This window comes from Oncorhynchus mykiss, chromosome 1, assembly GCF_013265735.2.
Source record: "Oncorhynchus mykiss isolate Arlee chromosome 1, USDA_OmykA_1.1, whole genome shotgun sequence".
NCBI classification, from domain to species: domain Eukaryota; kingdom Metazoa; phylum Chordata; class Actinopteri; order Salmoniformes; family Salmonidae; genus Oncorhynchus; species Oncorhynchus mykiss.
The window spans coordinates 70,162,303-70,190,058 of NC_048565.1; the positions used below are offsets into that span (position 1 = coordinate 70,162,303).

Sequence of the window (27,756 nt, forward strand, 5' to 3'; positions counted from 1 at the left end):
ATCAGAGGCAGTAGGGATGACCTGGGATGTTCTCTTCATAAGTGTGTAAATTAAGACAATTTTCCTGTCCTGCTAAGCATTCAAAATGTAATGAGTACTTTTGGGTGTCAGGGAAAATGTATGGAGTAAAAAGTACATCATTTTCTTTAGAGATGTAGTGAAGTAAAAGTTGTCAAAAATAGAAATAGTAAATCCCAATTCGCCCACCTCACAAATGTATCCCACTTTTTACGTTTTTCATTCACAGTGTTACACTGACTGCAGGGCAGTCCAGAAATCGGATTGTTTCCGAAGTTAGAGCTGATTTGGAGAAAACCTCAAACACATTTTTTGAACAACATTACAATATTATGACAATTGATTTATGAGTTTGCAATTTGGAATGTTTTCTTGGGGTACTCTAAATTACTATTATATGCATTTCTGGCCTTACAAAAATGGTGCTACAGGTTAGAGGTTAAGGTATGGGCTTCCCAAGAAACCCGGATTGCACTAACCTACCAAAACCTTGCCTAAATGAGGATGCAACAGTGGTTTATGTTAGAGAATATGTGTAGGTCTCATTACTGGAAGGCAATATGCATTTAATTGATAATTTAGTTGTTTTAACTGCCCATGCCTTGAAAGTATGTTCTGAAGATGCGTAGGGCTAATTGAATGTTTTTTGGTTTTGGTGATGTGGGTTGAATTCACCGTGCACATCGAATCCAGGTGGAACATTTGTCATTAAATTCCGGCATATTTTGGCTTCAAAATCCCACAGCAATATGCAGTTAGGGGCCTACTCAGCTCAATCGCATTTCCTTTATAAAACCTAAAACCCTTCACTAATTTACCTCTGCGCACAGCGGCGCCCCATTACGCCAGTGAAATGCAACTAGACAGTGTTGAGCTTGCTGTGTGTGTTTATTCTCGACTTGGCATATGTGCATCGCACTGAAGGCGAGAGAGTGTGTTTCTCTCACCGGTGTCTGCTTTCAGTGACACTTCCTCACGAAGGGGATCGTCTTTAAGCTATAGTCTATGCTTGAAGCACAGCTGGCACCACAGGGTGTGTAATGTCACATAGGAGTTTCGATTATTTTTGTATCTTTTTCCAGACACAGAAAAAACAACCCCATCGGCTCATTGTCCCGTGCCTCGCCTAACTTTGGACGGTCCCAATCGGGCTCTCTTTATCCTGGTCAGTGTCGCTTGCACTTGGAGGCTGACTTTTTGCGTTGGATATGGGTGAAATCTGCTCAAGGCGCGGGTAATGACACATAAAAGGATGACGGACCAGGAAGCTTTAAAGGGACTCTTCTCTCTGTCAATTGCATGGTGTTGTCTGATCTCAGTTTCTGGAGAGGTATGTGCCTGCTTTTTCTTTCATTATCACTGCGTTTCTGTTTGCGAACGGCTATTCATTTACAACAGAAAGGTAAACACAGGTGACCCATAGATAACCTAACCAAATTCCTTACGATTTACAGTCATTAAAATGTGTAGGCAATAGACTTCGCGTAGTTTATTGGTTATGCGTAGCCAATTTACACTTACGCAAATGGCAATATCGATGCTGTGCGTGGCAATTTCCTGTGTGCCAGTAAACCCGAATTCCGAGGTTAAACATATTCACCTGAATTTTCACCTGAAAACCTACTGCTGCAATGCATCATTGTTAAGCTTTTATTTTCAATCCAATGATTGTATCGTGCCCTGTAGGCTACATTTTATTTTCACTAAGGTATTAGATCCCAAGAAAACTTGAGCGCCAGCAATAGTCTACCTACCCTTATCCGTTTGTTTCATTGCCCGTTGAAGGAACTACTTTGGACAGACCATTATTCTCAGCAATTGAACTTGGCTTGTTTTTAACATAAGGCTGTATAGGTCAACCCTAGTATAAATATATATACAGTAATCGTCAAAAGTTTGGACTAATTTAAGGGTTTTTCTTTATTATTTTGCAATTTTCTACAGTGTAGAATAATAGTGAAGACATCAAACCTATGAAATAACACATATGGAATCATGTAGTAACCAAAAAAGTGTTAAACAATTCAAAATATATTTTATATTTGAGATTATTCAAAGTAGCCACCCTTTGCTTTGATGACAGCTTCATGAGGAATGCTTTTCCAACAGTCCTTCAAGACTTGAATAATCTCAAATATAAAATATATTTTGAATTGTATAACACTTTTTTGGTTACTACATGATCCCACATATACTGAGCACTTGTTTGCTGCTTTTTCTTCACTCTGCCATCCAACTCATCCCAACCATCTCAATTGGCTTGAGGTCGGGTGATTGTGGAGGCTAGGTCATCTGATGCAGCACCATCACTCTCCTTGACGTTGAGACTGGTGTTTTGCGGGTACTATTGAATGAAGCTGCCAGTTGAGGACATGTGAGGCATCTGTTTCTCAAACTAGACACTCTAATGTACTTGTCCTCTTGCTCAGTCTACACTATAATTCTGACCAATTTGATGTAAAAAACAAGGACATTTCAAAGTGACCAAACTTTTGAACGGAAGAGTATTTTAATTTGTTTAACAGTTTTTTGGTTACTACATGATTCCATATGTGTTATTTAATAGTTTTGATGTCTTCACTATTATTATACAATGTAGAAAATAGTACAAATAAAGAAAAACCCTTGAATGTGTAGGTGTGTCCAAACTTTTGACTGGTACTGTATATATAAATAAATGGTTAACATTCAGTCTATTTATGAAGGCTGACTGTGTGTCCTATATGCGCAAAGTTATCGCGCCTATCAATTAATAAAGAAAACGATAGCCTGTACATTTCGTTGAATAGGACCCCATTTATTTTGTCATCTGCAGGCGATTAGATTTGATAGTGAGAGATCTTTTTGTCAAACCGCGCCATCCCTTGCACAAGTCATACGTCAGTAGGGAGTGATCTACATTAGCATGATCAACACTGAGTTGGCTGATACCCCATTTCATGGGTGCACAATCCATAGGTTAGGCTGTACAGTGCATATAGCAGTGCATTCAGAATTTATTCAGACCACTTGACTTTTTCCAAATTTTGTTACATTCCAGCCTTATTCCAAAATTGATGAATTGTTTTTTTCCCTCATCAATCTACACATAATGCCCCATAATGACAAAGCAAAAACAGTTTTTAATAAAATTGTGCAAATGTATAAATAAATGAAATATCACATTTACACAAGTTTTCAGACCCTTAACTCAGTACTTTGTTGATGCACCTTTGGCAGTGATTACAGCCCCGAGTCTTCTTGGGTATGACGCTACAAGCGTAGCACAACTGTATTTAGGGAGTTTCTCCCATTCTTCTCTGCAGATCCTCTTAAGCTCTGTCATGTTGGATGGGGAGCGTCGCTGAACAGCTATTTTCAGGTCTCTCCAGAGATGTTCGATCAGGTTCAAGTCCGTCTCTGGCTAGGCCACTCAAGGACGTTCAGAGACTTATCCCGAAGCTACTCCTGCGCTGTCTTGACTGTGTGTTTAGGGTCGTTGTCCTGTTGGAAGGTGAACCTTCGCCCCCAGTCTGAGGTCCTGAGTGCTCTGGAGCAGGTTTTCATCAAGGATCTCTCTGTACTTTGCTCCGTTCATCTTTCCCTCAATCCTGACTAGTCTCTCTGCCGCTGAAAAACATCCCCACAGCATGACGCTGCAACCACCATGCTTTACTGTAGTGATGCTCCCAGGTTTCCTCCAGACGTGACGCTTGGCATTCATGCCAAAAAGATCATTCTTGTTTTCATTAGACTAGAGAATCTTGTTTCTCATGGTCTGAGAGTCCTGTAGATGCCATTTGGCAAACTCCAATCGGGCTGTCATGTGCCTTTTACTGAGGAGTGGCTTCCGTCTGGCCAATCTACCATAAAGGCCTGATTGATCCAGTGCTGCAGGGATGGTTGTCCTTCAGGAAAGTTCTCCCATCTCCACAGAGGAACTCTGGAGCTCTGTCAGTGACCATTGGGTTTTTGGTCATCTCCCTGACCAAAGCCATTCTGGGGTATTGTGTGTAGATTGATGAGGAACATTTTTTATTTAATCCATTTAAGAATAAGTCTGTAATGTAACAAATGTGGAAAAAGTAAAGGGATCTGAATATTTTCAGAATGCACTGTAGGTATGCCCCCAATGCAATTCTGAATTCAAATACACCCACAGTGCGATTACAACATATACAGTGCCTTGCGAAAGTATTCGGCCCCCTTGAACTTTGCAACCTTTTGCCACATTTCAGGCTTCAAACATAAAGATATAAAACTGTATTTTTTTGTGAAGAATCAACAACAAGTGGGACACAATCATGAAGTGGAACGACATTTATTGGATATTTCAAACTTTTTTAACAAATCAAAAACTGAAAAATTGGGCGTGCAAAATTATTCAGCCCCTTTACTTTCAGTGCAGCAAACTCTCTCCAGAAGTTCAGTAAGGATCTCTGAATGATCCAATGTTGACCTAAATGACTAATGATGATAAATACAATCCACCTGTGTGTAATCAAGACTCCGTATAAATGCACCTGCACTGTGATAGTCTCAGAGGTCCGTTAAAAGCGCAGAGAGCATCATGAAGAACAAGGAACACACCAGGCAGGTCCGAGATACTGTTGTGAAGACGTTTAAAGCCGGATTTGGATACAAAAAGATTTCCCAAGCTTTAAACATCCCAAGGAGCACTGTGCAAGCGATAATATTGAAATGGAAGGAGTATCAGACCACTGCAAATCTACCAAGACCTGGCCGTCCCTCTAAACTTTCAGCTCATACAAGGAGAAGACTGATCAGAGATGCAGCCAAGAGGCCCATGATCACTCTGGATGAACTGCAGAGATCTACAGCTGAGGTGGGAGACTCTGTCCATAGGACAACAATCAGTCGTATATTGCACAAATCTGGCCTTTATGGAAGAGTGGCAAGAAGAAAGCCATTTCTTAAAGATATCCATAAAAAGTGTTGTTTAAAGTTTGCCACAAGCCACCTGGGAGACACACCAAACATGTGGAAGAAGGTGCTCTGGTCAGATGAAACCAAAATTGAACTTTGTGGCAACAATGCAAAACGTTATGTTTGGCGTAAAAGCAACACAGCTGAACACACCATCCCCACTGTCAAACATGGTGGTGGCAGCATCATGGTTTGGGCCTGCTTTTCTTCAGCAGGGACAGGGAAGATGGTTAAAATTGATGGGAAGATGGATGGAGCCAAATACAGGACCATTCTGGAAGAAAACCTGATGGAGTCTGCAAAAGACCTGAGACTGGGACGGAGATTTGTCTTCCAACAAGACAATGATCCAAAACATAAAGCAAAATCTACAATGGAATGGTTCAAAAATAAACATATCCAGGTGTTAGAATGGCCAAGTCAAAGTCCAGACCTGAATCCAATCGAGAATCTGTGGAAAGAACTGAAAACTGATGTTCACAAATGCTCTCCATCCAACCTCACTGAGCTCGAGCTGTTTTGCAAGGAGGAATGGGAAAAAATTTCAGTCTCTCGATGTGCAAAACTGATAGAGACATACCCCAAGCGACTTACAGCTGTAATCGCAGCAAAAGGTGCCGCTACAAAGTATTAACTTAAGGGGGCTGAATAATTTTGCACGCCCAATTTTTCAGTTTTTGATTTGTTAAAAAAGTTTGAAATATACAATAAATGTCGTTCCACTTCAAGATTGTGTCCCACTTGTTGTTGATTCTTCACAAAAAAATACAGTTTTATATCTTTATGTTTGAAGCCTGAAATGTGGCAGAAGGTCGCAAAGTTCAAGGGGGCCGAATACTTTCGCAAGGCACTGTATATTTTTAAACATTCCTACCTTGTTTAGCATTATCTCTTCCAATTGTTGCATGATTACGCTATTTGTATCAGTTTGCATCAGTTTCAATGGGTGACTTTAATTTGAAGCCGAACCCGCCGATTCCACCATTGATGCTCACGCTAATGCTGCTCACAACAAACTGGTGAGTTATCTCGTGCGTTTTACAGTCTGAGGTGTGCAAGAGTAAGCCACCAATAAAAGTTTAAACAATGGAGCAAATGCATCCAATGATATCTTCATACTCACTTGCAAATAGCAATTGATGTGCGTAGCCAATGACATTCCTTGAGAGCAACGTTACATTTTTGTAAGGTATACAAGCTATACATCAAGTGGTAACAAAAGCACAAACAATGGAGTAAAATACGACAATTGTAGACTAGTAATTGCTTGCTCTTTATGGATAAGTCTTAAATGAATAAGCCTCATGAATATTACATACTATAAATGCTTTACAAATGATTATAGGTTATAAATGCTCATGAACTGTATGCATGTTTATAGATGTTTAGAAATGATGAAATACATATATATGTGTATAGGATACTATTTCTAAATAGTTTATTCATTCTTATTAATATTGTGTTACCCAATAGGCTAGGGAACTACATACAGCCCCTTGTCCTTTTCCCCAAAGAATATTGCTCAAAGCTCTTTTTTTTCTGGTGAGCTGTGTCTCATTATAAATTTGTGCTTTAGATGTCTGCAAGAGGCACGTTTTGCTTCAGGCATTACCCCAGCTGCTCCCGTCTCCATTAGATTGACAGATGCAATTATTAGAGTTCAACTGACTAATGTGCAGACTATGCTATACCGAAAGTAGACCTAGTCCCAGACATTGCGTCACCGCGTGCTGTTTCCCATGCGTGACAGTATTGATTTCAGTGGCCTCGGTTGTGATAATGGTGCCTTAAAGTAGCACCCCTTAACTTAACCCCGCAATCATTTTATTGCGTTCTGCATAGACATTCTAAACTATGCCTCCTGTTCCCAGCCTCAGTGGTGACGAAGTCATTGAAAATATAGCAGAAGAGAAGAGAGATAAACATGGTTAACACAATATTAAAATGATTTTCACTGATCCACAGAATAACATGATAGAGTAACACCATATGACTACAAGTAGGCTACAATACAATATAATACAACAGTGAGAGAGAGATAATAAGTTGTTCCGTATGAAAGCTACAAACAACACTACTTACAGGACATAAGGGGCTACTTATGATCAAGCATCCATAACCTAATGTGGGAAACTTGCTCTAAGTGGCATAGGCCTGAAGCTTCATTTTCTGTTGTCTTGTTTTTTGCAGGTCATCTCTCAAGACACCTACCTAAATACTCTGCAGAGTGCAGGTAGACAACGCTTTTCCTGTTCCTCTTATTTCTAATAGGTCTTGATTTCATCCATCCATCATTGTGATTCTTCCAAATCATCTAAGGACATGGATAAACGACTAAGCAGCATTAAATGAATCGCTTAAATGTACAATACTTAGTGGGATGATGTGGGGTGTGGATGTGAGATGGCGGTGTGTTGTTTCAGCAAAATGTCACGAATTCAGATTAAAAGTTTGAAAAAGCCCTCTATCAAAAATGCCCCCTTCCTCTGCTAAAGCCATTATTAGCGAGTCCTTTGTCACCAGCACTGCTCATAATCAGATGGTGATTCTGATTGGGCCCCTGAAGGATGGGACGATAGTTAGGCAACGTTCAACATCTCTTGCTCTCGCTCTCTTTAACCTCATTTCAAAAACTTATTATCCACAATCAAAAGACACATAACCAGCTTTGGTATTAGCACCAAACAGCTTTGAAAATGCAAGCTGCTTTTTCCTAGAATAAAAAAAAGAGTTCTCCTTTTTGACGGTTAGGGATTCATCCAAGCTGGATCCCTGCAGCTAAGAAATAGGCAAAATCACACAGTGCTCAGTATTGCTGAGTAGATGAAGGGAACACTTGATCTCTCGTTCAGCTTGTAATGTGATATGAATTTTAGCATGTACATGGAAATGGATGGTTATTAGATGAAAGAGTTGGGATGATAGATACAACATTTCATCTCATATACCAATTAGTCTTTGAACCATCACCACACCCTCCATGCCCAGGCAGGTCCAGTCCTTTGGATCCCTCGGGCGCGATGCTAATATCTTATCCAACCCTACTAACCCCCCCTTTACCCATCCCACGCCTTAGACTCCTAGTTCATGCTCAGACAGAATGAGATTCCTACCAGATTGCCTCATGTTCAGGCTTTCACTTATGGAAATGCGAGTGGCCCTGATTTAAACAAGGCCCTGCTTTTAGAGCCCTGACATCATCTCTGATAAAGACTCCCACTTTCCATCAACCAGACACTGTATGTCTGGTTCTTGTCTTCGCTGAAGTTACTGTTATGTTATGGGGTCTCAACGGGAGTTCCAGTCTGGGTCTTATAGATGGTTGTCTCCATTTGTGGCTCAACTATAGACACCCATCAGGGATAGAATGTGAGCTATGCTAAGAGACTTTAGAGCTTAATAAATCTAGGATGGACAGTGGAACATTTTTCTGACACCCACATGCATACACAGTTTCTTGCTCTCAATGCATGCATTCATATACTCACTCAGTTCCTCCTCTGCATGGGAACTGAGGTTATCCATACACGTACACATTCGATACAGCACGTCTGCTTTCACGTGCTGGTGATCTTTTCATTTGTTTTTGGGATTTTGTGTGTTTGTGTTTGTGTCTGCAGCGTAAGCTTGTCCATGTGTGTGTTTGAATCTGTGTGTGAGCGTGTGTCTGTTTGTGTGGCGCGTGCGTGTGTGTGTGTGTTTAAGGATCAGTATGTTCCGGTAACCTTTCCTAATAACCTTTCTGTGTCTGGCACCCTCTCACTGTGTGAACTCTATCAAATATGTATCTCCTCTCAATATGCCAGGCAGGGAAGCTGGATGAGGTGGAATCATTGTGAGATTGAGACATGTGCTGAGATAGTGGTGACTCAGAAGGATTTAGGATCAGGATTTAGGATCAGCTTAGTACAGAAAAACATCTCACACATCTCAGTGTCTCAAAACCATATATACTTTCTAAAATATTCAATGCCTTAGGGAATGGCAGATACAAATTGGAAAATGAGAGCACAGTTTAGTTGAAGAGGAAAGAAAAGCACACCCTCTGAGAGGACAAGACGTTTTGGCTTTGCTTTCTGGGGAGTCATTTAGACTGGGAGTTGGGACAAATAACTGTCAATCACACTTGGTATTATTCAATGGTACCTGCCATGATGTTGACAGCATAGGAGGGCTTAGAAGACAAACTGCGCTTGAGACAGGTGCGGACGGCCCAGTACAGCCCAATACATCACTGGGGTCAAGCTCCCTGCCACCCATGACCTCTATATTAGGCTGTGTAAGAGGAAAGCTCTACACAACACCCACTCACATACAATCATCATATATGTTGCTGCTACTCTGTTTATCTTATATATTGAAGCCTAGTCACCTAACCCCTGTACTGTACATATCTACCTCTATCGATCCAGTGTCTTTGCACATTGTAGGTATGGTACCTGAACTGACCCTGTATATATTATGCTTACTTACTTTATTGTGTTCTTATTAGTTGTCATTTAAAAAAAAAATATTGTGTGTTTTTGTTCTACCTTGTTATTTTTTTGTATTACTTTGTTATTAATTACTGCATTGTTGGGGTTAATACATTTCACTGTACTTGTGCATGTGACATTAAAAAAACTTGAAACTTGACTCTTCCAGCACTCATTGACCCCAACAAATCTCTCAATCGACCTCTGTGATCCATCTTGACAAAGACAGACTCCAACCCTTAGGCACTGCTGACATCTGAAAGGATTGGATAGGTGTAAGTTATTTTTAAAAAAAAGTTATTATTACCGTATTTCTCATACAGATGTTGGATCTTAATTTGAGACAGTTTTCTATAGCAGGAAAATAATCCTGCACCAACAGGAAATGTGGATTATAATTGATGGATATTTTTTATAGGGGTTGATACATTTTTCGTAAGGGAAAATCAAGTCTGAAATTACAAACTTCAGCAGACTTTTTAAACCTCGAATACAGTACACAATGTTCTGTTTCCTGCATGCAGGAATGTTCTTCTGCAACATGGTTATGAAATTAAGATCCTACATCTGTACCTAGCCAATCCTTTCAGATCTACATAAAGTGACCAGGATTTGGGGCAAGAGGTCAATCTGGAATTGAGCACAGTATTCCTCTTTCAAGATGTCTTCTCTCTCAGGCATCAATCTGTGGATACCCTCTCCATCCAGTCTTGTCTCTCACTGCTGGTATTTGGTATTTTATTAGGATCCCCATTAGCTTTTGCGAAAGCAGCAGCTACTCTTCCTGGGGTCCACACAAAACATGGCATAATACAGGACATTAATAGACAAGAACATCTCAAGGACAGAACTACATCAATTTAAAAAGGCACATGTAGTCTACATATCAATACATACACACAAACTATCTAGGTCAAATAGAGGAGAGGCTTTGTGCCGTGAGGTGCTGCTTTGTCTTGTTTTTTTAAACCAGATTTGCTGTTAATTTGAGCAATATGAGATGGAACGGAGTTCCGGGCAATAATGGCTCTATATAATATTGTGCGCTTTCTTGAATTTGTTCTGGATTTGGGGACTGTGAAAAGACCCCTGGTGGCATGTCTGGTGGGGTAAGTGTGTGTGTCAGAGCTGTGTGTAAGTTGACTATGTAAACAATTTGGGATTTTCAACACATGAATGTTTCTAATAAAAATAAGAAGTGATGCAGTCAGTCTCTCCTCAACTCTTAGCCAAGAGAGAATGGCATGCATAGTATTTATATCAGCCCTTTGAGTACAATGAAGAGCAAGACATGCCGCTCTGTTCCTGGCCAGCTGCAGTCTAACTAGGTCTTTCATTGAAGTATGAACTGCTAACACCAAAACCAGCATATTCTGCTGGCTTTCGGTTGTAGCTTTCACTACACAGCAGCGGGAGTTGGTTGGTCTTAACTAAGTCACTAAGCCTGTGCGAACGCAAACCGGCAGTCACTCAAACAAACACAGACAGGGGTTAGACCACACACTGGGTGGATGTAGATTTGCGAGCGATCGCTCACAGGTGTGAATGTTTACCCAACGACAACTGAAAGGACTTGCGGCCACTAATCCACTGGTTTAGAGAGTTCAAGAGGAGGAGTTTAGGTACGTGATGAGGGTGTCTTCCTTCCCTGGCTGGACCCCAGTGCCCATATCCACTTCCCTCCACTCTCCTCAGGGTTTAACACCTGGCTCCAGAGGGATGTTAGCGCGACTCTCCTTCATATCATTTACAGTACGCGCACACCATGGCCTGAGGTACTGCCATATCAGTTACATATCACAGGAAGCATGGACCTAAAGGTGAATATTAGCTGCTACTAAAGATGGATTATTAGGCAGTTCCGCCCATACATAGCCACTTGAAAAGGGACTGATAATTAGTCAACGTAACAACCAAGGCAAATGGAGACATTTGCCATAACTGCAATCAACAGAGATTATGAAGTGTGTTTCCCTTTTTATTATGGAGTGTGGTGCCATCTACAGATTATTACTTATGTTTAGGCATTCATTCTGAATTTAGGGTTAAGGATGGGGTCCAAACAGAACTAAAATTACAAAACGAGTTCCTAGCACTGGGATTAAACACGCGGTGCTCAGAGCCGGGGAAAGGAACTCAAACAGAAAACTAAAATGACAAAACGAGTTCCTAGCACTGGGATTAAGCACGCCATGCTCAGAGCCTTGGAAAGGAACTCAAAATTAAATTAGAGATATATTTTTTTCTGGATTTGCTTTAACTGATTTATTCAATAAATTGTCTCCATTTTTTGCATGATGTATTACCAGATGTTGATTCATTGGAAATACATGGACCAGGTCCAGGGCTCACCCTGGCTCTGGTTGTCATTAAACCACAGACCCTCCCCTCTTTAAAACTCAATCTGTGGACCAGATGAATGTATGCTTGTGTTTAATGTCCCACCCCTATTTGAATGTGATGGGTCAGCTTTATAGGTGGTCCCAGAGGCTCTTTAACCTGTATAGATTAGTTTGTAAAACTGAGCCCCTGAGCTCAGGTTTCCCATCACAATCCCAGGTGACGTCTTCACAAAGGCAATTAGAGGATAGAGCTGCAGCACTTGTAGACCCAGTGGAATGATTCTGGAATTAAAAAGGCCTGAATATTCAGAGGATTGCATTGCAGTGAGTTTCAGTTTCCCAGTAAGCTCTGTAGGAACTCATGGCTAGTGCACTGGATTCTCCAGACAAGCATCCACCCCTCTTGAGGAATTGTCATCCACTCCAAAGTGGTATACAGTGTCTATGCTCTGATCAAACTATCCTTTCAACAGCATTGAGAAAATAATCATGAAGGATTTTAATGTTTCATATAATTTTAAGACTTCTATGCCTAGGGTGCATTTCAAGGACAATTCCTAAGCGATACAGACACACAAGCATACACAGACACAGATGGGTTGTAGTAAGGGCTCAGGTTTTCAGGTTGTCTGAAGGTAGCCCGCCACACTCTGTGACTCAGCAAAGCAGACCTACACAAATACTCTGGCCCCTGCACTGCAGCACCGGGCTGTCAGTCTGACCAGTCAGGTGACTCACTTCTATACTTCTGAGGATCGTAAACAAAAGAGGGAGACAAAGGAGAGGACATCTTTTTAAACCTTGCATGGCTTATTGTGACTTAATTTTAAAACTCAGCTTTACCCCCCCACTTCGTCTCACAAAAATAATTATTGCTATACTGTGTTAACTAAGAAGCTCATCCATTGATAAACCCATAGTATTGTATCTGAATGTGACTCTGTCTCCCTAGCTCCTCTGTCCTGTTCAGAGGGCTTCACTGAGCTGGGTTACTACAATGGCTCCGTGTCTCAGACTGACTCTGGTTCGCCCTGCTTAAAGTGGACAGAGTTCCCAGACTACGTCCTGCAGTACCCGAGCCGGGGGCTGGGCGACCACAGCTACTGCCGCAACCCAGACCGTGAATCCAACCCCTGGTGCTTCTTCCGCCAGAGCTCTGGAGCCATCGGCTGGGCCTACTGCGACTGCCACCAGGGTGAGGATTTACCGACTAATACTTACTTCAAGAGAATCAATACTGCTGGGTAACTACCTGGAACCAGATGATTTATGGTGGTGTATGAATTCCAAAGTGACCAAAAAGTAATCGCTAGGTATCTTTGTATTTTTGCAGTGTGTTTGGGGTGATCATATTGCTCTGGCAGGAGATCTGTGTCTCTATCTGTCTTAGACAGACAGGCACATAGGTTGCTATGTCTGTCTATGTCTGTCTATGTCTATCTGTGTTTCTTGCCTGTATGGTTTTTGTTTTTCAATCTGTCTACGCCCCAATATATCCTGTCTGTCTTCCAGTCTATCAGTAAGCTCCTCCCACTGTGTTTTCCACCTCTCCATCAGGCAGCTGATATTGTTCTCTCTGTGACTCCCGCCCCCCAATGGGAGTGTGTCCCTGCCTGTCCTTTAGACAACCGTTTTTACTGGCCTGTCAGAACCTTGCTTGTATGTAGTGCCAGAGGCAATACCCCCGTTTTGAAATCTGTTTAGCTACATCTGTATTCGCTGTCATTATCAGTCTGTCTCTGTCTAGCTCTCCCAAGCTTTCTCTTCCAAACAGTTAACCTTTATCAGTTAACGTGTATGTGTGTGAATGCGTGTGTGCCCATGTGTGTTTTTCGGGTGTGTGCCTGCCAGGTTGAAATATGTAAGTGTTCTATGCAATTATCCTGAGATAATCACACCTGTTGGATTTATGATTAACGAGGTAGCAATCTGTCTGTCTGTCTGTTTCTGATGGGTGCGAGAGAGAGATGTTCCACCTGTCCTTTCAAATGATTTCACAATCTCTGATGCTGTACCATACCTTAATGCCCTCTCTTCTCTCTCCTCTCCCCTCTCCCTCCTCTCCAGGAGCTGCCAGGTTGGTAGGTGGGTCCTCCCCTCAGAGCGGGCGTCTGGAGGTATACCTAAATGGCCAGTGGGGGGCTGTATGTGATACACACTGGACCGACCGCGATGCGAGTGTGATCTGCAAACAGCTTGGACTGGGGTGAGAGCTACTGAGATACTTTTTTAGCTGTGTGTGTGGGTGTGTATGTCAAATCATCCTCTCCACTCCTGACTGTCCATCTACCTTTCTCTCTCCGTCCATCCTGTCTTTCTGTCTGCAGTGAGATCGGCACAGCCCTCCAGCACTCCTATTTCGGGCCCGGCTCTGGACTCTTCCACTATGAACGCCTTGGCTGCCGTGGCAACGAAAACTCTCTGCTGGACTGCAGGAGTCGGAAGTTTGTCACTAGCGACTGTAACCATGGCAATGAAGCGGGGGTGGTGTGTGCTGCACCTGAAGGTGAGGGTGTTGGAGATTTCAAAACATCCTTGGGTATAAATAGTGCAGATTTATCACAAGTGCTACACATATAAATATAGTACATACTGTATTGCTAGGCATATTACACATATAGAGGTACTAAAGCAGCAGAGCCACTTCCCCTTTAGTTGAGTTAGACAGGGACAGAGAGAGACTGTTCCCTCTTTCTTAGAGCTCCAGTGTTCTTCTCCCACCTCAGTCAGAGCTGCGTGGGCCAGAGGGTGAGATTCATGGCTAAGATTCTCTGGCCCAATACTCATCTCCAAAACACAAACACTGCAAAGCTAGAACAAGAGCAGTTTATTCTGAGCAGCACAGCCAAGAGGGAGCTGATGTTGCCTGCCTAGTCATTCACATAGCTTTTAGAGCTCTCTGTGCCTGCCAGAACGCTCTCGCGGCTTATGCAGCACTTGTGTCAGAGAGTCCCAAAGGGGCAGAGGGAACAACAACAGTGGTGTGTTAGAATGAGGGTATAGAAGGGAGTGCCCAGAAGAGTAGAGGGTATATACATTGAGTGTACAAAACATTAAGAACACCTTCCTAATATTAAGTTGCACCCCTTTTTGCCCTTAGAACATCCTCAATTCAGAACAGCCTCAATTCGTCAGGACTCTACAAGGTGTCGAAAGTGTTCCACATGGATGCTGGCCCATGTTGACTCAAGTGCTTCCCAGTTGTGTCAAGTTGGCTGGATGTCCTTCGGGTGGTGGACCATTCTTGATACACACAGGAAACTGTTGAGCGTTAAATACCCAGCAAAATTGCACTTCATGACACAAACCGGTGCGCCTGGTACCTACTACCGTACCCGTTCAAAGGCACTTAAATCTTTTGTCTTGTCCATTTACCCACTGAATGGCACACATACACAATCCATGTCTCACTTGTCTCAAGGCTTCAAAAGCCTTCTTTAACTTGTCTCCTCCCCTTCATCTACACTGATTGAAGTGGATTTAACAAGTGACATCAATAAAGGATCACAGCTTTCACCTGGATTCACATGGTCAGTTGATCATGGAAAGAGCATGTTTTGTACACTCAGTATATTTAGTGCGGTGCAGGGAATTATTCAGTCTGAAACTTTAGGAGGAGAAAGTTATCTGAGAGTCCTGAGGCCCTGCCAGGGAGGTGGGAGGGGTCCCACAGGGCACACATGCACCCCTCTTCTGACCCCCCTACCCCAAACAACCCCCACCTCCTTAACTTCTCTGCCAGGGCAGCTCACATATTCAGATTGCATAACTCATCTACCCCTCTTTCCTTCTCCCTGCATCCCTCACATACTTGTACTTGCTGTAGTTTCTAATGACTTGCCGGAGCTTTGAACCAAACTCTAGGGTCAGGGGTCATTGCACTGCAACAGTTCTGTGGTTTGGATTGCTTTATTTATCATGGCACTGGGCAAGAAGTTATTTACATTTGCATTCATCAAGGAGACCAAGAGATCCATAAGTCGATAACTGAGAAGAACAGTTGTTTCTATTGTAACATGATGCCAACATGAGCCACCGCATTTAACTACGGTAAGGTGACTGGGAACATGGACGAGTACTAACAGACCAGCTATGACCTCCATACAGTGCCTTCAGAAAGTATTCACACCCCTTGACTTTTTCCACATTTTGTTGTGTTACAGCCTGAATTTAAAATTGATTACATTGAGATTTTGTGTCACTGGCCTACATACAATACCCCATAATATCAAAGTGGGAATATGTTTTTAGAAATGTTTACAAATTAATAAAAAATGAAAAGCTGAAATGTCTTGAGTCAATAAGTATTCAAGTCCTTTGTTATGGCAAGCCTAAATACGTTCAGGAGTAAAAACGTGCTTAACAAGTCACATAATAAGTTGCATGGACTCACTGTGTGCAATAATAGTGTTAACATGATTTTTTAATGACTACCTCATCTCTGTACCCCACACATACAATTATCTATAGGTCCCTCAGTCGAGCAGTGAATGTCAAACACAGATTCAACCACAAACACCAGGAAGGTTTTGAAATGCCTCTCAAAGAAGGGCACCTATTGGTAGATGGGTAAAATAAAAAAGCAGACATTGAATATCCCTTTGAAAATGGTGAAGTTATTAATTACACTTTGGATGGTGTATCCACAATACACACAATACACACAATCACTACAAAGATACAGGTGTCCTTCCTAACTTAGTTGCCAGAGAGGAAGGAAACCGCTCAGGGATTTCACCATGAGGCCAAAGGTGACTTTAAAACAGTTACAGAGCTTAATGGCTGTGATAGGAGAAAACTGAGGATGGATCAACAATATTGTAGTTACTCCACAATACTAACCTAAATGACAGAGTGAAAAGAAGGAAGCTTGTACAGAATAAAATGTTTGAAAACATGGATCCCGTTTGCATTTATGCTCTAAAGTAAAACTGCAAAAAATGTGGTTCATAAATGTACATTATGTCCTGAATACAAAGCGTTATGTTTGGGGCAAATCCAACAACACATCACTGAGTACCACTCCATATTTTCAAGGATGGTGGTGGCTGCATCATGTTATGGGTATGCTTGTCATCGGCAAGGGATTTTTTTTAGGATAGAAATGAATGGAATAGGCCTCCCGAGCAGTACAGTGGTCTAAGGCACTGCTTCGCAGTGTTCGCGCATCACTACAGCCTGGGATTTGATCCCACTCATGACCGTGAGTCCCATAGGGTGGCGCACAATTGGCACAGCATCGCCCGGGTTAGGGGAGGGTTTGGTCGAGGGGCTTTACTTGGTTTATCGTGCTCTAGCGACTCCTTGTGGTGGGCCGGGCACCTGCAGGCTGACTTTGGCCGTCAGTTGAACAGTGTTTCCCCCGACACATTGGTGCAGCTGGCTTCCGAGTTGTGTTAAGAAGCGCGGCTTGGCGGGTCATGTTTCGGAAGACGCATGACTTGACCTTCGCCTCTCCCGATCCCGTTGGGGAGTAGCAGCGATGAGACGAGATCATAATCACGAATTTGGGAAGAAAATTAGAAAAAAATTACAACAACAATCCCAAAAATCTAAAATCATAATAATGGAACAGAGGTAAGCACAGGCAAAATCCTAGAGGAAAACCTGGCTCAGTTTGCTTTCCAACAGACACTGAGAGACAAATTTACCTTTCAGCAGGACAATAACCTTAAACACAAGGCCAAACACTGGAGTTGCATACCAAGTCGAAATTGAATGTTGATGAGTGGCCTAGATACAGTTTTGACTTAAATTGTCTTGAAAATCTATGCCATTACGTGAAAATGGCTGTAGCAAGGATCAACAACTAACTTGACAGAGCTTGAAGACTTTTTTAAAGAATAATGTGCAAATATTGTACAATTCAGGTGTGCAAAGCTCTTAGAGAATTAACCAGAAAGACTCACAGCTGTAATCGGTGCCAAAGGGGATTCTAACATGTATTGACTCAGGGGGTTTAATACTTGTAATCAATATATATGTAATCAAGATATATCAATGTTTTATTTTTATGTATTTTATGTAGCTCATTGACAAAAAAATGACAATGAAATCCATTTGAATTCCACCTTGTAACACAACAAAATGTGAAAAAAGTTGAAGGGTGTGAATACTTTCTAAATGCACTGTAAAGTCAATCAAAGAGGCAAAAATACATTACAGCGACAAAGTGGAGTTGTAATTAAATGGCTCAGATGCGAGACACATATGGCAGGGACTTCAGATAACCACTGATTATAAAGAGAAAACCAGCCACGTCAGTGACACCGACACCTCACTCCCAGACAAACTTAACACATTCTTTGCCTGCTTTGAGGAACACAACACAGAAGCGCCATTGCTTCAAGATGTCCACCATTGTTCATGTACCCAAGCAAGCTAAGGTCACTGAACTAAATGACTATCGCCCTGTAGCACTCACCTCTGTTATCATGAAGTACTTTGAGAGGCTTGTCAAGGACCATATCACCTCCACCTTTCCTGACACGCTAGACCCACTCCAATTTGCATACCGCCCCAAAAGATCCACGGACGACACAATTGCTGTTGCACTGCAAACCGCCCTATCCCACCTGGAAAAGAAGAGCAATGGAGCTGATCGTGGACTACAGGAGACAGAAGAGGGAAAACACCCCCATCCACATCGACAGGGCCTTAGTGGAGAATGTTTAAAGCTTTAAGTTCCTAGGCGTGCGGTCCCACCACACCGACACTGAAACGGTCCCACCACACAGACACCGTGGTGAAGAAGGCGAAACAGCCCCTCTACAACCTAAGGCGGTTAAAGAATTTCAGCATGGCCCCTAAGACCCTCAGAAACTTTTACAGCACCATTGAGAGCATTCTGTCGGGCTGCATCACGGCCTGGTAGGGCAACTGCCTGGCAGGGCAACTGCGTCGCCCTAACCACATGGCTTGTCAGAGGGTGGTGCGGTCAGCCCAACACAACACCATGGGCATGCTGCCTGCCCTTCAGGGCATTACAGCAGTGTAAAAGGAAGGCGAAGACGATCATCAAGGACCTCAGCCAGCCGAGCTAAGGTCTGTTCACTCTGCTATCATCGATTGTAGTGACGGTACAGGTGCATCAAAAGCGGGACAAAGACACTGAAAAACAGCTTCTATCTCCATGCCATCAGACTGTTAGCCAGTTACCTGCCCGGTACTCTGCCCTGCACCTTGAGACTATTTCCCCATGTATATCGTGTTATTGAACGCTAGTCACCTCCTATTCTTTTTATATATACTGTTGTCTACTAACTGTGCATGTATATACTGTATTATTGACATAGCTCATCCTAATATACCTACTACTGTTCATACCATTTCTTTCCAAATTATATAATGTCTATACACACCGCGTATTCATATTCTGGATTCTGTCCCATGCTCACTCTAATATATCTACTCTGGATTGATAATTGGACTTGTTCTGTCACTTCTTGATTTCTTGTTTAGATGTTTTGATTATTTGTATATTTGTATTGTATTTGCAATAAATTTTACTGCACTGTTGGAGGCAGTAACACAAGACATTCTACTGCACTGTTGGAGCCAGTAACACAAGACATTCTACTGCACTGCTGGAGCCAGTAACACAAGACATTCTACTGCGCTGTTGGAGCCAGTAACACAAGACATTCTACTGCACTGTTGGAGCCAGTAACACAAGACATTCTACTGCACTGCTGGAGCCAGTAACACAAGACATTCTACTGCACTGTTGGAGGCAGTAACACAAGATATTCTACTGCGCTGTTGGAGCCAGTAACACAAGACATTCTACTGCACTGTTGGAGGCAGTAACACAAGACATTCTACTGCACTGTTGGAGCCAGTAACACAAGACATTCTACTGCACTGTTGGAGCCAGTAACACAATACATTCTACTGTGATGTTGGAGCCAGTAACACAAGACATTCTACTGCACTGTTGGAGCCAGTAACACAAGACATTCTACTGCACTGCTGGAGCCAGTAACACAAGACATTCTACTGCACTGTTGGAGGCAGTAACACAAGATATTCTACTGCGCTGTTGGAGCCAGTAACACAAGACATTCTACTGCACTGTTGGAGGCAGTAACACAAGACATTCTACTGCACTGTTGGAGCCAGTAACACAAGACATTCTACTGCACTGTTGGAGCCAGTAACACAATACATTCTACTGTGATGTTGGAGCCAGTAACACAAGACATTCTACTGCACTGTTGGAGCTAGAAACCCAAGAATTTACCTTTACCTGCTATAACACCTGCAAATCTGTGAACGTGAGTAATGTGACCAGTAAACCTGGACTTTATTTGATTTCTGTTGTATTTTTCAGGCAATGGCGCCCCCTTGAGGTTGGTAGGTGGCCTGGAGGACTTTGAGGGTCGTGTGGAGGTGTACCATGATGGGAGGTGGGGCACCATCTGTGATGACCAGTGGGATGACATCGATGCTGAAGTTGTCTGTCGGCAGTTGGGCCTTGGGTGAGCAGCACAGGCATGCCGATGGCTAGTTGCTTGGAGGATGGTGCTTGACATGCAGCATATGGGTTTTGAATGTGATTCCCTCCACTAAATGTCATCTAGTACATAAAACTAGAGGTTAAACCCTATCAGTGGTAGCAAACAGCAATGGTTCCCAGGCTTGAAGTTACCCACCAACCAAAGCTCTCTGCTCTCCACAGAGATGGATGCACTCCTGCTAGGATAGCCTTTTTACACTGCTACATTCCCACTGAGTGAACTATATCAATATAGATGAACGGAAGGCATGCATTTTTGATGGCCTACAGTGTTTTGGGTTGTTGCTCTGCTGGAGGAGAGGAGCCAGTTGATCCACATTATTCAGACGTCATCGCCACTCTTAGCAGGTCACCTGGCTTCTGACGAATAAGGGCCTGCAAAGCAAGCCACTGGGGAATTCTCTCTGCTCAGACACACATGTATACACATGTACACACACACGCACACACACACTCTCACACACACACACACACACACACACACACACACACACACACACACACACACACACACACACACACACACACACACACACACACACACAATGATTGTCTTACAGTACAAAGAGTGGATAAACAAAGATAGTGGATCTGTCCCAGGACTCATTTCAGATCATGAATCATACATCTCTCCATAACTATATTTGGTGTGTGTGAGTGTTTTTTGTGTCGTGTATATGTCTTTCTCTGCTGTGTAAGTGCATGTGTGTGTGCTCTATACAGTACGTGTAAGGCCTGTTTACTTGGTGGGAATGCATTTTATATGTGCACATCAGGATGACCCTTGAGTAGTTGCCATATATTGTTTACATGTCCATATATGGTCATTGTGTATATCTGTGTGTGTGTCCACTCAGGGGGGTACCGAAAGCGTGGACGTGGGCCCACTTTGGTCAGGGCTCTGGACCCATCTTCCTTGACAGGTTGCAGTGTACAGGCAACGAGCTTTCCCTGGAGGAGTGTCCCCACAACAACTGGCAACAACACAACTGTGACCACATGGAGGATGCTGGCGTGTCCTGTAACCCATATACAGGTCAGGAGTCAGGACAGGAACGCTTTGTGAACATACACATATTTGTATGGAAAACACATACACACTGTCTCATGCACACACCGTGTTGCAGATGGTGTGGTGCGGCTGGTGGGGTCTGACAGTCCCTGGGAAGGTCGTCTGGAGGTGTACCACTCTGGGGACTGGGGTACGGTGTGTGACGACAACTGGACTGAGCACCACGCACAAGTGGTTTGTAGACAGCTGGGCTTCAGGTCGGTCTACAGGGGTCATTTTATGTACAAATACAATGTACTGGGAAAGTGAATTAGGTTTAACTGTAGTAATATTGTAGCGATACTGCAGTAATGGCGTGTTTGGTCCAGCAGAGGGCGTGCAGAGGTGGCGTCAGACGGGCTGTACGGGGAGGGCACAGGGCTAATCCTGCTGGATGAGGTGCAGTGTAAGGGCTCAGAGGGCACCCTGCTGTCCTGCGGGCACGCCGAGTGGGGACGCCACGACTGCTCCCACAGCGAGGACGTAGGGGTGCGCTGTGAGAGGGGAGGTGAAACCAACGAGGTGCCAGGGCTGCCACAGATCACAGGTAGGCCTCACTGTACTCGCTGTACCCACTGAGACCTCATAAGACCTCAAATCAGAATTGCTATCAACATATCTCAGTTAGATGTCTATCTTATCTGGTGAATTTTGCAAAGAAAAGTGAAATTCAATATTGTTATTATGGTAATATATTGTGGTTTATTGTGTTTCTCTGTTCTGGCCTCAGGCCCTCTGGTGCGACTGGTTGCTGGAGAGAGCCGGAAGGAAGGGCGTGTGGAAGTGTTTCTGAATGGCCAATGGGGGAGCGTGTGCGATGACGGCTGGAATGACATCAACGCTGCAGTGGTGTGCAGGCAGCTGGGATTTATGTAAATATGGATTCTCTCTCTCATGTTTGCCGTTGTATCATATATGATTTCCCCTATTTGCAGAATACTTCATATCTCACTGCCAAGTATGTGGTTTCCTTTAACTGCCATTCAGGAGACAGGGCCACTTTGGAATATTGAGATTCACTTTCCCTGTGTCTCTTCTTCAGTGGGGTGTCCAAGGCTCGCTCCATGGCCTATTTTGGAGAGGGCCAGGGCCTTATCCATCTGGACAATGTTAGGTGCACAGGGGCTGAGACGTCCCTGGGGGAGTGTCCGGCCGAGGGAGAAGATGCCCATGACTGCCGGCATAGTGAGGATGCAGGGGTCATCTGTGACTACGTCCCCGAACCGGTGGGGGACGGCGCCATAATAACGCAGACCTGTGGCATGAGGCCAAACACACAGCGACGCAGGAGGAGGATTATTGGTGGGGACAAGTCAATCAGGTACGCTGGTGGAAAAAGTACCTAAATGGTCATACTTGAGTAAAAGTAAAGATACCTTAATAACTCAGGTAAAAGTCAGTCACCCAGTAAAATACTACTTGAGTTCAAGTAAAAAACTATTTGGTTTTAAATATACTTAAGTATCAAAAGTAAATGTAATTGCTTAAATATACTTAAGTATCAAAAGTAAAAGTATAAATCGTTTCAAATTCATTATATTAAGTAAATCAGATGGCACTATTTTCATGTTTTTTTTTACATTTACGGATAGCCAGGGCCACACAGAGCCAGTAGGGATGATCAGGGATGTTCTCTTGATAAGTCTGTGAATTGGACCATGTTCCTATCCTGCTAAACATTCAAAATGTAACGAGTACTTTTGGGTGTCAGGGAAAATTGATGTAGTAAAAAGTACATTATTTTCCTTAGGAATGTAGTGTAGTAAAAGTTGAAGTAGTCAAAAATATAAATAGTAAAGTACACACACACACACACACACACACACACACACACACACACACACACACACACACACACACACACACACACACACACACACACACACACACACACACACACACACAAACAGATTCTCAGCAGTTCTATTACCGTATGACTGCATAGATATATGAAAACACATACACAAGTCAAATCATAACATCAAATCAACCATGATCTATTTCTGCTAATGTTCTCTCTCCTCCCCTGGGTGTGGTAGAGGGGACTGGCCTTGGCAGGCGTCTCTGTGGCTCAAGTCCCAGTCCAAAGGGAACCATCCATTGTGTGGAGCCACGCTCATCAACTCCTGCTGGGTCCTGACTGCTGCACACTGCTTCAAGAGGTGGGCCACAAAGACATCTACTGCCCAATGATAGAATTGCAGTGACCACATTATAAAAAATGACGAGTGTTGCATACAGTAATGCAGTAATGTGGCATAAACATATGTACATTTGATCAAATACTTGATCTATGTCAATCATTTTATCAAATATTATTAATAAGAGATTGATGTCATGCCACTTATAAGTGATACTTGTATTTGAGTCACTGCCTTGATCATTTCAATTCAAATGTATTTTTCTTGGCAGGAGATAATCAAGTCTTCTTTTCTGCTTGGCTTAACCTCCTCAGACCTTAATTCCCTCTCTTACCTTTTCTTTTTTTCCTCGCTCTGTTTTCTCCCTCTTTCCTAGGTTTGGCAGGGACCCATCTCGCTACGTGCTGCGACTGGGTGACTACCACACGGAGGAGAGGGATGACTTTGAGCGCAGCCTGTCCCCAGAGCTCATCGTCATCCACAGGAAGTACCACAGCCAGGGTTCGGAGTATGATATCGCCCTACTCAGGCTGAAAGGCACAGAGGGCAACTGTGTGGCCTTCAACCCTCATACCAACTCAGCCTGCCTCCCTGCGCCTGGCAACAAGTGGGGCAAGAGGCCTGCTGCCTGTGTCATCACAGGGTGGGGCATCACAGGTACTGACCATAAGCCTCTCTGTTACGGAGAGTTCCCTGTGTGTTTACATTGGAATCAGCCATTTGATCTGTTATTTGCTCAATATTTATATGACAGAACATTTCCATTTATTTTGGCCGCCTCACTCTTATCTCTCTGTTCATCACTCACTTTCTCATTCTCTCTCTCTTTCTCAGACTCGGAGTACTCCCGTACTCTGCTGCAGGCCTGGGTTCCCCTGCTGCCCACCTGGAAGTGTAAGAAGCGATACGGCGAGCGCTACACCAGCCGCATGCTGTGTGCGGGCAGCCTTTCGGACAGACGGCGCGTGGACAGTTGCCAGGGTGACAGTGGTGGTCCCCTAGTATGTCAGGGGGAGGGTGGGCGCTGGGTGCTGACGGGGATCATCTCCTGGGGTCATGGCTGTGGTGACCCCTCCTTCCCCGGGGTGTACACACGGGTCAGCAGGTTCCTGCGCTGGATTGACCAGGTCACCAACAACCCACCGAAAATCTGATGCTGCCACCGTGCCATTGGACAGCCAGTGTTATCACATGAATTTGGGGTTGAGGGGGAGGTGGGGAGATTAAAGGAGCAGTGGCCGGTTAGAGAGGCTATACCACACCCTGATATCTGCTCCTGGTCTCACCCACATCCAGCAGAGTGCTTTTGAGTCATTTTTTTGCCTACACTTGGAGAAGCCTGTAAATGGCATTGAGCATTCTTGATTATGTGGAATTACCACTTTAACGAGAGCATTTAATGCACCAGAAAGCCAGACTGCATAGGTGAATGACATTGCACTATAATGCATGCCATACTATCACCCTGCAACACCTGTGAATGGCCAATTAATGGAGCCATTGGGAGTAAGTCTAGTCAGGAGCGTTAGGTGGAATATCTTTAAGGTACAAGATTGTATATGTAAAGTACATACAGACATGTGGCTTTTAAATGAATATGGTTTCATGAACATTCCAGTTGTTCATGCATTTTAACTTATGCCTACACTAATGTGCTCCACTCTTGATTGAAACAATTGGTCAAATTAGTCAGTGTACAGATCGCTGGTTTAGACCATAGGAGAGGCATGAGTGGGCCTTTACGAGGCTCTGTACACGTGGCAATGATGACATGGCTACTCACAATGACTTAAATGAGGTCCTGCCTGTTTGCCTGCCTACCCACAGTATCTATCTGTCTACCACTTTTTCTTAGAAGCTGCACATCCCTATTATCAGTGTTATGTGAAGCCAGTCCTGGGACAGATCCACTATCTTTGTTTATCCACTCTTTGTACTGTAAGACAATCATTGTGTGTGTGTGGGTGTGTGTGTGTGTGAGAGAACGTTTCTGTGTGAGTGTATGTGTGTGTTTGCGTGCGTGTGTGCACTGTCAATGAATGGTTCATACAGCATCTCAATTCAGGCCTTAGACCATATCTTTGTGTTTTTGTCTCAAGTTGCAGTGCAATTGCCAAATGATCAATGCAATCTTCTCATCATTCTTATAATTTATTGACACACATGAACACATCGTACAGACTTACATAGCCTACACAGTGCTGACGTTGCATTTGTTCTATGTTTTACCTGGTCACATTCCACTCTGCTACTGAATAGATGTCTAGAAATGGAACCACACATGCTCAATACCCCTAAGCTTCATGTGGTAATTACTAATGCAAACTTCTAAACTATCTGGCTGTTTAGAAGAACCTCTGGTTTAGTACTCTAATCTATCCCGATAGTAAATAGATCTAACTACTTCCTAATACCACCTGTACACTTGATGGAATGTTCTTTTACAATTTAACATCCAAATATTATTTTGTTTTATGGGGCTTTCAGTCACATGACTGCATGCTTTCGATTGTCACTGAACAGCACAACTAATTATTTTGTGATATGACATCTGTGATTTGCGTTTGCACATGCACACAGGATTCTGACACATAATAAAGTTCCTTTCTATACTTCCTCTAGAATTCTGAAATGCTAATCTGTACATGATGAAGATTAGTTACACAAACATGATGTGGTGCAATTTTGAAAGCTTAAAATGATGAAATATACACTGAGTATACTAAACATTAGGAATGGCACACATACACAATCCATGTCTCAATTGTTTCAAGACTTAAAAATCCTTCTTTAACCTGTCTCCTCCCCTTCATCTACACTGATTGAAGTGGATTTAACAAGTGAATTCAATAAGGGATCACAGCTTTCACCTGAATTCACCTGGTAATTCTATGTCGTGGAAAGAACGTGTTCTTAATGTTTTGTACATTCAGTGTATATGCAATATTTCAAATGGACTGCTAGAAAGGTTATTGGTGAGTGGAGTGGAAAATTCCCTTTTCTAATGTGCCATCATTGAAAATAAATATTAGACAGTATGCCAAAGTAAAAGCAGTAAATCTTCAGACTCATATCTTGCAAGTACTCTGTATATAATACCTTGAATGTGAACGTGTATGTACTGTATAATGTGTTTTTGAGAGGTGCCAATAAATATCTGCATCACACTTGTGTTTCATAACTATTATGTGGCAGGGGGCTACAAGGAATATCACTCACCCTGCTCAGTATTAGAGCTCTAATGACATGTCTTATTCATCATGATATTTTCCTATTGCCTCATTTTCCTAAAAGGCACCTTGGGTATTGAAGTTTTCAGCACATGGAAGAGTTATTATTATTATTATTATTATTATTTCAGAAGGATTATGCTGCACCTTGAAACCCTCTCATGTACTTCACTCAGAGTATTTCAAGATTACGGTCAGAAAATAGTGCTGCATGAACATTTTGTTTTACAGTATGTCAGTGGTGTGTTTGCAGTGTTTATAGAACAAACTATAATTCATTGGAATGTGAAAAAGATTGGTATTGTTGGTGCTTAATTAACTGCTACACATTCACAATTGGTGTTCACTGTTGCAATACAACCTGCACAACAGTAATCATTGTTGTTGACAAAAGTAAACTTTTCTAAACTAAACTAGCACTCTGGCTGTAATCCCTGGAGGCAAAGCCTGGCTGGGTTCAGGCCCATTGAGCATCTGAAGTTACTTGCTATGTGCCTAATGTGTGTCAAAAACAAAGACAGACTGCAGAAAGGGAATCCAGGCTGGGTCTTCCTTTAACTCCTACTAGGCTTGCTCTGTGAAGGTTAGAGCAGCTCCTTTTGAAACTACTCTCTCATTCCTGTGTGTATATTCAGACTGCTGGCAACATCTGAGGCCTTGGATTAGCTTTCCCTTTTGCATTAGGCAGCTTTTGATTACTGTGGCAGATACTTTAAGGAGGAAAAACACTGATAGGCTACACTGAGAGGATTAAAAACTGACATCAAAACACTTATATTTTATATTGAATTGCTTAAGAGACATCAAAACTGGCCAATTTATCAAATAGAGGTCATGGTCATTGTCACCACTCTCACATAATAATGTACTGTAAACCATGTTTACCACTTCACACACTTCTCAAGCGACTATTAGATTATTCATTTAATGGTACTATAATTTTTTTATTATTTTGGGTGGCTATGATATGCATGAAACAATAGCTTGAGTAAGCACAGGAACAACATGGACATTCTCTATTGCTGATAGATCAGCTGATAGGGGCGAGTCTTACT

At 42.8% G+C, this 27,756-nt stretch overlaps 1 protein-coding gene across 1 annotated transcript; it reads left to right on the forward strand.

Moving 5' to 3' along the window:
- The first annotated feature begins 888 nt into the window (after window positions 1-888).
- Window positions 889-26,636, forward strand: LOC110528418 (neurotrypsin-like). Its single transcript, XM_036984226.1, has 14 exons — window positions 889-1,348; window positions 7,135-7,177; window positions 12,714-12,956; window positions 13,829-13,967; window positions 14,089-14,267; window positions 20,094-20,241; window positions 21,137-21,315; window positions 21,407-21,548; window positions 21,663-21,877; window positions 22,061-22,202; window positions 22,373-22,651; window positions 23,370-23,492; window positions 23,848-24,128; window positions 24,306-26,636. The coding sequence occupies exons 1-14, from the start codon at window positions 1,256-1,258 to the stop codon at window positions 24,623-24,625; spliced, it is 2,526 nt and encodes an 841-aa protein (XP_036840121.1). The 5' UTR covers window positions 889-1,255; the 3' UTR covers window positions 24,626-26,636.
- The last annotated feature ends 1,120 nt before the right edge of the window (window positions 26,637-27,756 follow it).

Excerpts from the sequence above, each read along its gene's own strand:
- LOC110528418 (XM_036984226.1), top strand. The coding sequence starts at position 1,256 with ATGACACATAAAAGGATGACGGACCAGGAAGCTTTAAAGGGACTCTTC. Across the intron at positions 12,957-13,828 it reads CTACTGCGACTGCCACCAGG|GAGCTGCCAGGTTGGTAGGT; the intron begins GTGAGGATTTAC and ends CCTCCTCTCCAG. Across the intron at positions 21,316-21,406 it reads GTCCTGTAACCCATATACAG|ATGGTGTGGTGCGGCTGGTG; the intron begins GTCAGGAGTCAG and ends ACCGTGTTGCAG.